This window comes from Bombus vancouverensis, chromosome 16 (assembly GCF_051014615.1).
Source record: "Bombus vancouverensis nearcticus chromosome 16, iyBomVanc1_principal, whole genome shotgun sequence".
In the NCBI taxonomy this organism is placed as follows: Eukaryota; Metazoa; Arthropoda; class Insecta; order Hymenoptera; family Apidae; genus Bombus; species Bombus vancouverensis.
This window is the reverse complement of record NC_134926.1, coordinates 4,267,035-4,284,034: the sequence shown is the minus strand read 5'-3', so window position 1 is coordinate 4,284,034 and position 17,000 is coordinate 4,267,035. Positions and strand designations below refer to the sequence as shown.

At 30.2% G+C, this 17,000-nt stretch overlaps 2 protein-coding genes across 2 annotated transcripts in view; both read left to right on the top strand.

Moving 5' to 3' along the window:
* LOC117154380 (midasin) overlaps positions 1-14,654 on the top strand; it is a 139,606-nt gene extending 124,952 nt beyond the window's left edge. Inside the window, exons 19-27 of the mRNA XM_033329315.2 lie at positions 449-919; positions 2,438-2,847; positions 5,360-6,564; positions 6,726-10,939; positions 11,105-12,357; positions 12,517-12,873; positions 13,065-13,854; positions 13,914-14,154; positions 14,367-14,654. Coding sequence (XP_033185206.2) covers positions 449-919; positions 2,438-2,847; positions 5,360-6,564; positions 6,726-10,939; positions 11,105-12,357; positions 12,517-12,873; positions 13,065-13,854; positions 13,914-14,154; positions 14,367-14,549 — 9,124 coding nt within the window. The 3' untranslated portion in view covers positions 14,550-14,654. The remainder of the gene's footprint in view (positions 1-448; positions 920-2,437; positions 2,848-5,359; positions 6,565-6,725; positions 10,940-11,104; positions 12,358-12,516; positions 12,874-13,064; positions 13,855-13,913; positions 14,155-14,366) is intronic.
* A 702-nt stretch (positions 14,655-15,356) lies between these two features.
* bonsai (28S ribosomal protein S15, mitochondrial) lies at positions 15,357-16,758 on the top strand. Its single transcript, XM_033329559.2, has 4 exons — positions 15,357-15,734; positions 15,935-16,068; positions 16,207-16,402; positions 16,476-16,758. Exons 1-4 carry the CDS (start codon positions 15,496-15,498, stop codon positions 16,732-16,734), a joined length of 828 nt encoding a protein of 275 aa, XP_033185450.1. The 5' UTR covers positions 15,357-15,495; the 3' UTR covers positions 16,735-16,758.
* Positions 16,759-17,000: the final 242 nt, after the last annotated feature.

Genomic DNA, 17,000 nt, shown 5'->3' with positions numbered 1-17,000 from the left:
TTTTATCGGCTATTTCTCTATTTTAATTATTTAATTTGTACTTTACAAATTGTCCACCTTAAGGTAAACTTGAGATAGCAATCGCCACAAAACAGTTGGACTTAGCAAAGACGCGTGGGCGTTCTTTTCCACCAACGCTAAGCACAACGTATCTTCAGCCGTCCGAAAGAAACTGTTGCAATTTGATTGGCATATTCTACCTTCGTTCTTTGTGCTCTGCAAACTTTGCACCGCATCATTACCATTCGTTTCTTTCATCAACAGAATTTCCCCGTAGTAAAAGCTTCGACTCGACAAATGAGATGGAAGATTCACTTTGAACGATATCTTCTGAGCACAAACCGTTGTAATTTTGGAAAAGTAGATGTCTAACGATAGAAGGAAAAAAGCTTTTGCGACAACCCCACATAAAACCAGTACAAAATCATCTTTCTGCGCGTTGTTACAGAGCGATGAGAAACAGAGGCGTAGAAATCAGCGTGCCGACCCCTCAACACGTTGTTCTAGCCAATCCCTTAGACGTGATGTCTTTGTTAAACAATTGTGGCATGGGAAACGTGAGGCATCAAAGGTTGCTGCTAAAAATTCACCAAAGCCTGTTCGATAAACAGTACAAGCTAAACGAAATGTTGCAAGTGGCATCGTTCACTGTCCAACAAATGTCGAAAGGATTTGCTTTCGAGCAGTCGTTGAGAAACTCGTATCGTGAACTTTGTGGCACGTTCGACGCAAAGTCGAAGCACGAAGCTTTGAGAAAAGTCGACCAGGTTTTGTCAGAGACTGCCAGAGACGAGGCAGCTGGTCTGTGCTGTGAACTAAATCCAATGACCTTGAGAATGTGCGATCTCAGGAAGAACGCAAGACTGGCGATGGTCAAGCAACAAGGATTCCTTTTGAAATTAACTTTAGAGAAACTCAGGTAAGGAGAGTCAACGAATGTGACTTATAGGCGACGAAGTAGCGTTAGGAGGAGTAAAATAGTTGACGTCTTTCGTTATTTTTTTCACTCGTTTGTAATACTTTATATGTGATATCCACGCTTGATAAATAAAACAATGTGTAGGATAAATGATAAGTGAGATAATTTACATAAAGAAGCTCTTATATGTATATACACTATCGCTCGTAAGTGTCCAGACACTTTGATCCACTTGTCATAATTATGTGCGAATTTTAGAAAACTATACTTATAACTAACGTTCTATGGGATCGATTGGATACAAATCTAAATTACATTGTTATATTTGCAACGGTTTATTTTAGTGTTTACTGTATATACTGATATACTTGACTAGTGCATTTGCTATTTGAATATCACTGGTTGTACTAACGTCTTCCTACCTATTATTTATTATATATTAATATCTATATATAATATATAATATATAAAAACTAGTAATGATAAAATGAGATAAATATAGTATACAATACTTGTGTAAAACCTATATATTAATATTAATTAAATATAATTAATATAATTAATTAATATTAATTAAATATAATATTGTAATTAAAATGCAATTTTATATTTAATTCATAACAAATTAATTCTAGTATGGATTCTTCAATAAGGCTCACCTAACAGACCTATACCTTAGACACAATGAGAGAAGAGAGAAAATGAGTGTTTCGTCCAAGATCTGCTAGTATCAAATTAATTATAAATATTTATAATAAATATTTGTATATAAAATATTAATGTAATTAATATGAATCTTTTAGATAGAGGAATGGCCAAGTGACGAGATAGACGATTATAAACACCAGTTCTGCGATAACACGTGTATCGATTTTCGAAAATCAATTTAATCTGGCTATAATGTACGAAACTATGGCAATTGCGTAGAACGAAATCGTTGCAGTTTTATTTCACTGTAGCTTTGTCATAAAACTAAATTTCAGTATTAAATAACTAAACCGGACTGTTAAACTAAAAATAATTTTGTCATTAAAGTATCGACTTTCGAAAATCAAATTAATCTGGCTATAATGTACGAAACTATGGCAGTTGCGTAGAACGAAATCGTTGCAGTTTTATTTCACTGTAGCTTTGTCATAAAACTAAATTTCAGTATTAAATAACTAAACCGGACTGTTAAACTAAAAATAATTTTGTCATTAAAGTATCGACTTTCGAAAATCAATTTAATCCGGCTATAATGTACGAAACTATGGCGATTACGTAGAAACGAAATCGTTGCAATTTTATTTGACTGTGGTATTGCCATTAAAACGTGTACGTCTTCTAAGAAAGAGACACGAGTGTCTGCGAATACTCTTGAGCGATAGCGTATGTATAATTGTAAACGAGTTTCAATTTAACAAAAGAATATGAAAGATAGATATCATTCATTTTATCTTAGACAAAATCAAAAAGCGTGAAAATCAATATCGCAGACGTAGTATATATAACATTTCTTCCTTGCTCCATTTTCAGCGGCGATCCGCGGGAAATTGATTTCCAAGATTTTTTCCACCAACCTCCCATCACAGACACAATGGGGTTCTTCGAACACATTTTACTCGATTTTTACGGACGGTCGTCTCTGGATGACCTGCAAATACGACGACTCTGGAGTTGGGATATTTTTTCAGAAAGTAAACTCCATAAGTTGGCAAAGATAAATGAGCATCTTTACGAGCAAGTTGAAAATATGGGATTTTTATTCAGGAAGAAATCTGCTCTAGAAATCCCATTGAATCTCGTCGAACCTCCGACGTCCTCCAATAATTTGCTTATCGCGTTGTACTTTCGATTGATAACTTTGCATTGCCAAACGGAGAAACATTCTGAGAAATGCGATTATGTGATGTACTTGGGGGAATATTCGGCTGCTGTTTGCTCAGGTGAAGCGAGATATTTATTCAAAACTTATTGGAATTGCTTTTTCCATGTTGCAAAAGATTAACGTTGTATTGTTGTTTATGTGCCTGTGTATACTATTTGTTGCTGTGAGACTGAAAGCCTGGTACGAGCTTTGTTCGTACAAGTGCTCGTTCAGTAGAATTTCGTTTGCTTTTTAACACGTTACTTGTATGCAAATGTATCGCAATTATATTTTGTGTATTCCAATGTAATTTTTGTAACTTGTATATCGAGTCTTACTTATTGCTATATTGCGATATATTTGTACTTTGAATAACTTTTAATTATGATACGTATGTGGAATATACAGGGTGGTTGGTAACTGGTGGTACAAGCGGAAAGAGGGTGATTCTAGGCGAAAAAAGAAGTCGAAAATAAAGAATAACAATTTTTCGTTCCAGGCTTTGTTTTCGAGAAAATCGACTTTGAATTTTCGCTCGGTACGCGTCCACTTTATCGCGTCTCGTTATAACGGATCTCACTGTAGATCGTTGTCTCGATGGAAAAATTTAAAAAAAATTTTATTCTATATTTTCGACTTCTTTTTTCGCGTAGAATCACCCCCTTTGTACCACCAGTTACCAACCACCCTGTATATATATATTGTCTGTGCGTGTATGTGTTTCTATTAGCAGTATAAATATAATATTGTAATATAGTATAATACCTAATATTGCAGTATATCTCAGTATCGCAATATTTTTGCTAGTCTGTGGTTTCTTTGAAACTACTGACAGCTTGGTTGCAGCTGGATCTACTCTTCCAGACATAATGTCTTTAGCTTTAGACTTCCTTTTATGAAATTTGTCAGCTCTCATGCTTGTTTCTCGATGCTTCTTATCTTTGATATTTCTGGCCATTCTCTATCTTGTAATATGCTTGGCCCAATTTCTTTATGACACACTTGCTTAATACGTGGTTTCTGTCTTCTGTTGCTTCTGTATCGCGTTCTCCACATGGCAGATTTCCTTCTATTATGTACCTTGTGCTTCTGTTATTGTTGTGTAGCTGCTAGTTTTCCTGACACTCTTGGCAGTGCCATTATCCACTTAGTTAGTCGATAAAGGCTTTCGGAATATTTCCATATTTCTAATATTTATTATATAATATGTACTGTAATATAAGTTATTGCGATACCGTTACATTCATTTGAAAGAAATTGAATCATCAAGAAATCATTTGAATTCATTTGAAGAAAGAGATCTATAGTAGAATTTAGAGGAAGAAATATATTTATATTATATATAAATATAATATAAATATTTTTAAATTTATTTATATTATACTTGTTAAAATATTATATTTATTAAAAAATGTTAATATATTTGTATTATGTATATTATATATAAATATAATATAAATATATAAATTTAATATTTTGTATATAAAATATTATATTATATTTATATTATAATAATATAATAATATATTTTATATATAAAATTTCTTATAAAGAGATACATTTAATTCCCTTCAATTCACATTATAATATTATTAATATAATAATAATATTATATATTTATATATAATATAAATATATAAATATATTTTATATATAATATCTCTTATAAAGAGATACATTTAATTCCCTTCAATTCACATTATAATATTATTAATATAATAGTAATATTATATATTTATATATAATATAAATATATAAATTTAATATTTTGTATATAAAATATTATTATATTATAATATTATTTAATATTATATTATATTTATATTATAATATAATATAATCATAATATTATTATATATATTTAATATCATTATAATATTATTAATATAATAATATTATATATTTATATATAATATAAATATATAAATATATTTTATATATAAAATTTCTTATAAAGAGATACATTTAATTCCCTTCAATTCACATTATAATATTATTAATATAATAATAATATTATATATTTATATATAATATAAATATATAAATATATTTTATATATAATATCTCTTATAAAGAGATACATTTAATTCCCTTCAATTCACATTATAATATTATTAATATAATAGTAATATTATATATTTATATATAATATAAATATATAAATTTAATATTTTGTATATAAAATATTATTATATTATAATATTATTTAATATTATATTATATTTATATTATAATATAATATAATCATAATATTATTATATATATTTAATATCATTATAATATTATTAATATAATAATAATATTATATATTTATATATAATATAAATATATAAATATATTTTATATATAAAATTTCTTATAAAGAGATACATTTAATTCCCTTCAATTCACATTATAATATTATTAATATAATAATAATATTATATATTTATATATAATATAAATATATAAATATTATATTTTATATATAATATCTCTTATAGATACATTTAATTCCCTTGAATTCACTTATAAAAAAATATATTTAAATCATCCTGTACATATAAGTTTCCGATAATCCATTTTATTAAATATTTCTTATCTCTTCATAGGAGAAATATCAACTACGTTGAAGAACGAGCCACTAATATCGAAATTCGTAGAAATTTGTGAACATTCCGGAAAGATCATCGAAACGATACTTCAGAACGAAAACTTATCGTTAAACGACAAGGACTACGTAGAATTGCGAGATGGTTTGAAATGGTACGAAAGATTTCATGACATGGGAAAGATGAAATTGATCAATAAATTACAAGGAACGTTCTTCGATCCGCGTGAAATCTCCTCGTCTCTGAAAGTCCATTATAAATGGCTGATGAAATTTATCAGGAAACTATTTACGCTGATCGATGCAAAATTATGTGATTCAAAAACGCAAAAAGACCTGTCAGACTTTTCGAAGAAATATCTAGACTCGTTGATCGACGTAGATAAATTTGGGAAAGTTCGGAAGAAAGTCCGGCAGGTTTTGTGCATTCCGTCGCCTCATTTTTCCGAAAGTTCGATGACTTTCCATGAAAAATTACGATGCGTATCGAGAAAGCTCGAAATCACCGAAGAAGATTTGATCGATTCGTTGAAAACGAAAGTAAAAATCGTCACGATTGGATCGTCTGAAAATCTGGCCTTCAGAAACAGATTCGCTGAAATTTGTGTCGAAAATTTCCGAAATAATCGAGAGAATGCAAATATAATTAATGATATAGGAGAAATTGAAGAAATGACCAAAAATATTGTAGAAGTTAAAGAAATCAACGAGAGTGATGTTAGAACGAATCAAAATTTCGAGGAAGCTAAAATATGGCCAATTTACGAATTTTTCTTTTTATTTTTCGCGTATCGTTTCCAGAGGAAATTTTGCGACGAATTTGCGCAAGATATTGGAGAGGAAATACGTCGAAGTTTTGAAAAGAATTTGAACGAGAGCAATGAAATTTCTGAGAATCTTACGGACTTGGAGGAATCGAGAAATTTTGTTGAGACAGCTTGCGGAGGATTTGGGAGAATTTACGAGGAAAGCGTGTTTAGAAAATTCGAGCAAGTTCCAACGATACCGACGCGTTTGATCAGTTTGATGAAGGCTCTGAATGCTAATGAGATGCTAACTAAACGAAGGATCTCTTTGTTCCCTGAGTTGCTCTGCTCTGTCGAGGAATTTGCGGAAAGGTCTTTCGCTGTTAAAAATTCGAATATTCTTTTACATTGGTATGATAACGAAGAAGATATGACGGAAGACGATTTTAATATTTCACAGGTATTTTTCTTTTTATTTAATTATTTGGTAATTCTTTCATATCTTATAATCGTTTAAATGTATATATTTTAAGTCTTAAATTGAAATTAAATTGTAATTAATCTACGTAATTAATCTATTTTTAAGTTTCTAATCTACTATTTTCATTACACAACTTTCAGACAAACTTCGTCAACAAATCAGCCCTCTGCAACCTAATCTTTGAACTATTTCTAAATTCAAAATCTGGAAGCAAAAGGGAATTAATCAATTTTGGAAATTACAAGAACCAAAAGAAACTTCTGCAAACGATACAGACGCTGTTATGGAAAAATTCTTTGGTTTTAAACTCGGATGAATTCAACATGTCCAACAACGACTCTATCCTATTACGATTTCTCATAAATTATTACCTGTCTGTCATGGAAAAAGTCATGGAAGAACAAAATGATTTTGGAAATAGGCCCTTTAAACTAACTTATACACTAACTTCACTGCAAAAAATCAAAAAAGAATTAGAAAATGGAAACAATGTCATTACAACAGGAATTGGATGGTTGACCTTAGGCTATCTACAAATATTTCTCTTCGGTGATCTAGGATCCATTGATCCAGTTCAGAAAATTGCCTTGAAATCAAAATACATACGAAAAAATATTTCTGAACTGGAACATTTAATATGCATTGAAAATTTACAATGTATTATCCTTGGAACCTCTATGTCGAAAGCCCAAAAAGTATCAAGAATCAATCATTTGAAAATATCATCCAACAAAGCAAAAAACTTTGAAAACTTTCAGGCAGTGAGACCTACGTCAAAGTTCCAAAATTTGAGAGAAGAGATAGAGAATTTTTCTAGCAATATAGGTTCGTTTGAATCGATAACGAAACAAAAATACCAATTGATTGACATTGTTAAACAACTTAAAAAAGGGGAATTGCAAGATTCACATAGAGAAAAGTTGCATGAAGCTATAATCTGGAAGAAATCACTGGAAAGATTCTCTCATAGATTGGAAAAATATTTCCTGGTTGGCTTCCCTGACTTTGTTTCCCCAATGATGTCTGCAATTTTCAGTTTACATCATGGTATATCAATTTTAATTCATGAACTCTCGAACATGCAATTTCAAAACGCAAATAGTGACATCTGTTATAACTTGCTGCGTTTTCCTGTAGTTGGCCTGTGTCAAGAGAATTACATAAACTTAGTGAAGCTGTGCTCTTCAGAAAAACTAGTGTTCATTCTAACAAAACAGTCAAAATCAAAGGCTATCCAAAGAGACAGGTTTACAATGGCTAAAATTGCATTGAAGGAGCTTGAAAATTTGTCTCTGGTTAAAAATAATATAGAATCCCTGTGGGAGGAACTAAATAAAATATTTTTCAAAATAAGAATCTTGTGGAAGGAGCAAGAGAAGCAAAGGGAAGAAGAGATGAAAGAAAAAGAAAGTTTGTTTAAAACAAAGTCTGAGAAAGAAGAAGAGGAGTTGGATTTTAAAAATATGTTCCCAGGCCATCAACAGGAATTCCTAGAGCTAGCAGAAATAATCCCAGGTTTTCAACAGGACCTTTCAGAACTCCAAAAATTTCCAGAAAATATCTCCACTGATAAGGAATCCTTTACTGAATTGATATCTACGAAGGATGCTAGAATAATTCAAGAAATCCACTGGAATATCTTGAAAAGTTTTTCTGATGATAGAAATTTAAAAGCTCTTTCAATGAATATTTCTCCAAGGTCTAAAAATAATTTAGGAACTTCTGAATCTAATGTAGAACCAAATTTCATTGAACCTCTGATACAAAGATTTGAAATGCTAGGATCCTCTGTCAAAACTTGGTCTGAAAATTTGTCCTCTCAATTAGTATGCTGCTTAAACGTATTAATCTCACAAAAATCCAATTTTGATAATAGAAGTAGTGATCGAGAAGTCTATGACTTCTATAAAGACCCTAATATTCCAGAAATTGAGCAGTGTCAACCACTTTTTGACAGACTTTGTGAACGAGTCAATGGATTTCTAAAAGAATGGCCTGAAAATCCCATTTTAAATTCGATCAAACTAATAATTGACAGACTTCTCAGTTTCTCCATCGATTCTTCCTTATCTAGATTTTTGGTTGGAGTGGAATTATTGCTAACAAAGATGAAGCAGTGGGAAGAAAATGCTCGTTTCGATGTTAGTTTAGCAGAATTTATCGTATCTTTTGGTGAAAAGATTCTTTGTTGGCGGAAACTTGAGATTTCAAGGTGGAGGGACTCATTGGAAGTACTTGAAGATGATTTGAAAACTGGAGCTTCAAAGTGGTGGTTTTTTTTGTTCAATTTAATAGATCAGTACCTTACAGATGATACTGAGAATGTTGTACAGTTAGAAGAAACTGAGAAATTAGAAGATGCAACTAAATCTGATAATGTTTCAAAAGAAAAGGTGATTGAAAGTTTAGAACGTTTCTTGATAGAATCGTCCTTGATTGAGTTTGAAACAAGACTTCAATTAATTTACCTTTTTTATCAACATATTAATCATCTCCAAGAAACAAAAAAACAGAAAGAATTATTAGCTATTTTCTGGAATATTTATTTATATTACAGCCAATTTCTTAATGATGTTCAAAATAAGATAAAAGTTTTAAAAGAACCTATAGCTAAGAAATTGAAAGATACCATCAAGATTACAAGATGGAATGATATAAGTTATTGGTCTGTGAAAAACACTGCTGAAAAAACACGTAGAACATTACACAAATTTGTCAGAGAGTTCCAAAAAGGTTTACGACTTAATGTTGCATCCTATTTGACCTTGAAGACAAAAGCAGAGACAGAGGAAACAGGTTCCAGAAGAGAACTCCAACCATCTGATTTCTTAATCAATTTGGAGTCAAGAAAACTAAAAAAGATTGAGAAACTAACTCACAAAACTCGTCAGTTCTGTGAAAATATTATTGAAAGAAACAATTATTCTCAAATTCGGAAGGATATTGAAACTTTCATAGGAGAGAGTCTCGAAGAAAGCAAAAGACTGAGAAATTTGGAAGTTGATAAAACCTTGACAAAAGGCAAGCAACAAGCTCAGTTAAAAAGCATGCTTCAACAAAAGAAGTTAGCACTGACAAATTATTTCAAAGCATTAAATCGACTTGGAATTTCATATAGAATTGGTATTTTGACTTGGAAAAATAGAAAAAATGAAATTACAAATTTCACATCTATGCCTCTAGATCTGCAAGAAATACAATGTTTTGAATTCAAAAACAAAAGTGTAAATGTAGATAAAGGATTACTTGAACAATGGTCTGATTGTAACAAGTATTATTATGAATCTTTAATTAAATTGAATTTCCTTGATGGTATATTAAGTTCTGGAAAAAGTAAACTAGATATCCAAAATGCTGAACGTTGTCGCGGCCTTTCAGTTCACCTTGTATTGTTAGCTCATCGCCAAAAAGAAACGATTGCAAATTTCTTCAAACGATTTCTTCCATTTAGAATCCAAGTGTCAAACCTTGCATTAATGGTAGAAGGCATGGTAGAAAAGACTTCAAATGAAAATGACATGCAAGAAAATATTTCCAAAATCGTAAAATTTGAAAAACTTGATATTCCCGCACAGAGAAACTTACAGATCATCATAAACAATTTCCAGGAATTATTAGAAGTATTACAAATGTCTATGAAACAAATTGTAATTTTCTTGGAGAGTTGTCCAATGGAATCTCTCGCAGAGGAAAACCTTCTTGATCTAAATGAAACTGCGGTTCCTGTTTTAAAAGAGGCTAATATTTCGAAAACTTCAATTGCGTCTATGAAACATAGCTTAAATTTAATAAAAAATATGGCAAATAAATTAAATTCGTGGATCACAACTTCAAGAAAGATTGTGAAATCAAGTCAAGTCTTCTTGTTTCATCAAAAGCATGTTGACTTTCTGCAAACAAGTTATGAAGAGATCAATGAAATCAAAAGAAAATTAATTGATCTTAGGTGTACTTTTACGCTCGATCATCCACTCAGTAAAAATTTAGATTTCTTAGTTCAAAAGATTGAAAAAAGTATTGAATTATTCGAATCAACATTTACTTCAGCGATAAAACAATCTTTTGAATCTGAAAATTTAGAAGAATATGGAGCTAAATTAGATAAATTGATTACACAAATTCTGCTTGTCATTCAAAAGAAACTTCAAGATAGTCAGAAGTCTATTGAAGAAGCAACTGATCCTGAGAAAGAATCTACAGATGATTTTGAAGAGGATCTAATGACAAAAGGATTAATAGAACCATTAAAGAAGATTGTTCCAGATTTACGGTTGAACACTGTATCACAAATACTTGGAGAATTATTACAAATTATTTATGAATGTGATATCAATTCTGCAAATAATTGCATAAGGTAAGTTTTATCATCACACTTGTGGACCTTCCACATTTTTATAAGGTAAAAGTAAATAATAAAATAATTTTAAAACAGAGGATCTTTATTTTATTATCTCAATGTCGAATTTTATGCAGTTTTTAACATCTAAAAATAGTTTAATGATTTGTATTATTTTTCTAGATCACTTCTGCAACATCTACCTCTTCTAGAACAATATACTTTGTTTCTTCACTATTATCTTCACGAACAAGTCGCATCTTTCCGCCTAACTTGCAAATTCCTCTATCTTCAATTAAACGTCTTTCTGGATTTAGCAACAAATGGATTTTGTCAACCAGAAAACATGGATGCACCTGAAGATAATCAGGAAGATGATGGTACAGCCGAGGGAGGAATGGGATTGGCTGAAGGCGAAGGTCAAAAAGATGTTTCAGAGAGGATTGAAACGGAGGATCAGTTGGAAGAAACTAGAGGCACAAACGAAGAAGAAAAGGACAATGAAAAAAAGGATACAAAGGAAGAAGAAAAGGGTATAGAGATGTCAGAAAATTTCGAAGGCCACATGCAAGATCTTGAACAACGTGAAGAAGAGGAAAATAATAAAGAAGACGATGATCTCGACAAAGAAATGGGCGAAACTGATGAAACTGCAGAGAAACTTGATGAAGAAATTTGGAAAGATGAAGAGGAAGAAGAAGACAATGAAAATGAAGATAAAGAAAATGAGAAAGAAGAAAGAGGAACTGGTGAAAAGACTGGACAAGAAGAATTAAGTGCAAAAGACACTGATGAAAACAAGAATGAAGATGGAAATGCAGAAAAAGAACCTGATGGTGAAAGGAAAGAAGAACAAAAAAAAGAGATTAACGAATTTGAAGAGCCTGAAGTAAACGAGGATCAGGTTGATCCTTATCATGGAAAAAATCAACCAGAAATAGAACCAGAACCTTTCGAACTTCCAGAAGATATTAATTTGGATGAAGAAATGAAAGAGGATAATCCTGAGGGCGAGGAAGAAGATCCTTTTGATATTGATCAGATGAAGGAATCTAAAATTCCAGAAGAGAAAGAAGATGAAGAATCTGAAAATAGAAATGGTTCCGAAGAGGACAATCAGCAGGATTCTAGTGATGGAGAAAATGAAGAAGAAGAAGAAGATCCAAATGCAGATGCTAATAAAAAGAGGGATGAGAATGTTATAAATCCTGAAGAGGATAAAGGAGATGATACAGAAGAACAGAACATAGAGGAAAATCAAACAGAGGAAGATAAGGCACCACCTAGTTTTGACACGGGAAGCAAAGAAGTTGATGCTTCGCAAGAAATTGAATCAAGGAAAGATGGCTCTAGAGATGCGGTACAAAGTCAATCAAATGATGAACAAATGGAAATAGATCCTACAGAAAATAGTACAGATGATAAAAAAGATAAAGGTAATCTTGCTACATGTTCTAAAACTTTAAAGTAATTATTATAAGTAACTATTTTTAGTTTACATAAAATATTTGTAAAAACTTTAAAAGATTTGAAGTTTGCAACTGTTTAAATCTTATACACAATATATTCTTAAATTATGTTTTTTTATTTTGAAGGAACCGGTCAATCACAAACAGAAGAACGTGAAGGACATTCTGGATCTAAGCAAGAACAGAATGTTCCTGCCTCCGGCGAGGAGAAATCTCCCAAACCTGTTTCAAAACGAAAAAGACCAGGTGAAAGCGATGAAAATCGTAGTTTGCTTGATGATGATACCAAATCTTCAGTAAAGAAATTAAAAACCACTACAATGCAGCAAGATCTAGATAGTCAAGAAGAAAAAGAGAAAAATGAAGGTGGTGGTGAGAGTGAAACTTATGAGCATATTAAGAATACGGAGAAATTTGATGATTACGTTTTTGATGCTGCAACTGAAGAACAAATTAAAAAACAAGCGTCGAATTTAGAAGAAGGTAAATTTCTTCCCAAGCTTATTTATTTTTGAAAAAATTTAATTATTTACTTACTGTCTAATATTTCCCTAATTTTTAGAAGGTAATTTTATTTTACTATAAAAAATCAAAAATTGATATTACTTAATGTAACAATAAGTTAAAGATAATATTCTGTATATAGTCTAAACTAATTACCTAATTACATTTAGATGAAAAGGATCAGATGGAAGATAAATTGGAAGACGATGACATTGAGATGCATAGAGATCTGGAATCGAAAGATCAAGAAGAAGAAATAAAGAAAGAACAGCCTCAGAAAGTATCAGAAAGGAAGAAAGACAAATCCACAAATGTCAAGGGTGAAAAATCAGATGATGTGGAACAAATTGAAATAGGAGGTGAAGTTGAAGGTGAAACAGTGGCAACAAGTCGTGTTTTACGAGGAAACGAATCCACTATTCACACAAAATTGCCAGAATCGGAATCCTATGATCTTTCCACAGATGATATTGTACAAAGAAGGACTGAAATCGAAAATATGTTAGGTCAGTGGTCTCAAAGACCATCTTCGATAGAAGCAGCGAATGCTTGGAGTTCAATAAGTGCCCTAACAGAATCAGCTGCTAGGGAATTATCAGAAAAATTACGATTGGTATTAGAACCTACACTAACCTCCCGGTTAAAAGGCGACTATAGAACTGGCAAGCGTATAAACATGAGAAAAGTAATTCCCTATATCGCCAGCGAATTTCGAAAAGACAAAATTTGGTTGAGACGCACAAAACCATCAAAAAGAGATTATCAAATAGTATTAGCTATCGATGATTCTAGTAGTATGGCTGATAATCATTCAAAGGAATTAGCGTTTGAATCCCTTTCGTTGATTGGCAAAGCTATGACATATTTGGAGGTTGGCCAACTTGCTGTTATCAATTTCGGGGAACGAGTGAATATCCTTCATCCCTTCGGGGAAAACTTTACAGAGGAAAGTGGTGCTAGGTAAGTGTAATAAGAAATTAAATAAATGTATTATTATTTAAAGTTAAACATCCTTCTAGGTTAATTCAAGAAATGAAATTTGAGCAGAAGAAGACAATGATTGGTGAACTGCTTGATTTCACAATGGAAATGTTCACATCTCAAGACAGTTCTTCTGACAATGCGAAGTTGGTAACCATCTTATCTGATGGTAGAGGCATATTTTCAGAAGGGACAGAAAAAGTAACTGCAGCTGTGAGGAAAGCTAAATTGTTGAATATTTTCCTTGTTTTCATAATAGTTGATAATCCTTTCAATAAGGTGAGCACTTAATAAAATTTATAATTAAACAAAATGATATAATTTGAACTTTTTAATGAAAAATCTTTAAATTCTATTAGACATCTAACGAATAATTCATTAACTTTGAAGATACTAAATAAGCTTTTTCAAATATCTATATGTTGTTTTTATAATTATATACTAATAGTCTTCAAAATTGTTTTCTTTATCACTTGTATTATTTTTTCTAGGATTCAATACTTGATATAAGAATGCCAATTTTCAAAGATGGCAAGTTATTGGGTATAAGTTCCTACATGGATAATTTCCCATTCCCATTTTATATTATTCTTAGAGATTTGGATACATTACCTGTTGTGTTAAGTGATGCATTAAGACAATGGTTTGAGATTGTAGGCAGGATTGATATATAAAAGTAATTTGTGTAAATAATTTTACTTTAATTTTTATGTGTAATTAAACTACTGTGTACTTTCATCACACAGTGATGTTGTAAATATAATAATTTTTTTACTACATTTTATTTTTAATCCCTCAACAACTCAACTTATATAAAGAAATTACTCATATTTAATGCTTAATAAATAAAAAAGTATACATTGATTTGCATTAATACACATCATATAAATTAGAAGAATACATATTATTTTCAAGTTTTAATTATATACCTTTGTATATATTAAATTTTCATAAAATTTTAACTGGAAATGCAGTAACTTATAGTAACAGTAAATGAATTTATGTAAATTTATACTAATCACTGATAAAATAATTAATAATATAAATACTAAACACATTTACGCACGCAAACATATTTACATTGTTACTGCTCATGTGCAAACCACACAGTTTTTAAAAGCGGGAATTCAAATTTCATATAAAACGAGGGTATGAAAACTATAAGAGATAATTACAAAGATTTGAAAATGTAATGTATTTATAATTGTAAAAAATACTAGTATAGTCAAGTAGTTCAATATAGTTTTTTAGTAACAATGTAAATCTTTCAAAAGAATTTTAATGAATATCTACATACATATTTGTAATAGTTTCATGAATTTAAAATATTTATGTAAATAATTAAAAATTTTTTAAAGTTTTATTCGTAATTTTAAATACGAATGTCTAACTACTTCGCTCTTTGTAATTTAAAAAATAACTTCAATTAGAACATCACGGTAAGATGTGAACTCTTGATTGGAAACTTGCTTTTAGCTAATGGTCATGTTCATGCGCAATGTGTGTTCTATTTGCGTATAGTCTGTAATGACAATATTTGACCAATTGTATATCTTATATTTATTAACTTATAATTTATAGTTAATTTGACTGTTTGTAATACCTAGTTTATAAATAAATATGAATTCGTTAATAAACTGCTGTAAATTACTAAGTACAAGAGTGAACAATGCATATATGTTTGGAGGTTATTTGAGCCGTGGAATGGCTCAAACCGTCGACGATTATAAAATTAAGTGGACACGGCCAGTCAAAATCCCGAGCATAGATCCACGACAAACCGGTGATTTGGGAGTAAAAGTATCTGTAAAACCTACAGATATTAAAACCTATTACCAGAATTCGAAAGAGTTACAAGAGTAAGTAATAACTATACATTTGTATTGTTCTATATAGAAGATAATTTGTTATCCCACAAAGATGAATAAAAACTACATTCATTAAAGTTCTTGTATCCTAAAAAATATATATTCTTTAGTTATGCCTATCTTTTGTGTCTTATTCAAAATAAAAGTCCAACTAATACAGACAATTGATCATTGTTCAATTATTAACGCAGTGCAGATGAAATTGTAAAGAAAATGTTCAGTTTGGATTTTCAATCAAAAAAAGAATTTAAAAATCTAGAAAGAGAAAGAGTGATAGGACTTGTGAAGAGGCATGTTTGTGATCGAGGTTCCATAGAAGTTAGAAGTACGTATACTTTTATTTTATAAATTTCTGAAAAGTATTAATGTTAATTTTGATTTATATATAATTTACTACATACAATTTTATAAAAATTTCTAGTTGTTTCCCAGTTATATATTTAAATAAAATAAATTGTTTCAGTTGCTGCAATGACTAGTGAAATACAATATCTTCAAAAATATATAGAAGAGCATCCGAAAAATGTAAAAACCAAAGTATTTCTAAAAGAATTAATTGATAAAAGAAAGAAGTTTCTTGCACATTTGCGAAGATGGGATTATAGACGATTTGAATGGCTTCTTGAACGTTTGAATCTTATTTATGTATCTCAACCAGAGTATGATATTGTATACTTTTGTATATAATAAATTGTTTATTATATGCATTCTTTAACTTTTAACTGATTATAGAGTTCCTGGCCCAGTGTCGAGAAAAAATGCACTAAGGCAACTGACCAAAAATTACTGCGATGGTATTATTCAGCAGAAATTAAATGCATTTAAAGCTGAATTAAAAGAACAGCAAAAGACATTTTTCACTCAAAAGGCTAAAAACTTGGAGTATATTTTAGAAGAAGAAAAAAAGTATGGCCTAGAACCAACTATAACTCAAGAGCAACTTGATGCTGCACGACAGAAAGTAGAAGAATTATCAAAAGAGATTGAATAAATAAATTTTTCCTACATTCCTTAATCATCTTTTTAATCTAACTTCTGACTTCGCTAATCTGATTTCTGGTAAATAATAAAAAATATAAAAATTTATAAGATTTCTGATATACAGAAAATTCTTTTAAATTTGTGAAGCACATGGTGTTTTTAAAAATATAAAAAATACTTGAGAATTAAGAAACATCGAAATTTTTCTAAAAATTTTATGTCATATTGTCTTTGGTATTTTATAATACAAAATTATTTCCAGAATGTAAATGGGAA

What these genes read in the sequence shown, in the direction of transcription:
- bonsai (XM_033329559.2), top strand. Translation starts at nt 15,496, where the DNA reads ATGAATTCGTTAATAAACTGCTGTAAATTACTAAGTACAAGAGTGAAC. An exon ending in AATTCGAAAGAGTTACAAGA is followed by an intron (nt 15,735 to 15,934) that starts GTAAGTAATAAC and finishes TTATTAACGCAG; the next exon opens with TGCAGATGAAATTGTAAAGA. An exon ending in AGGTTCCATAGAAGTTAGAA is followed by an intron (nt 16,069 to 16,206) that starts GTACGTATACTT and finishes AAATTGTTTCAG; the next exon opens with TTGCTGCAATGACTAGTGAA.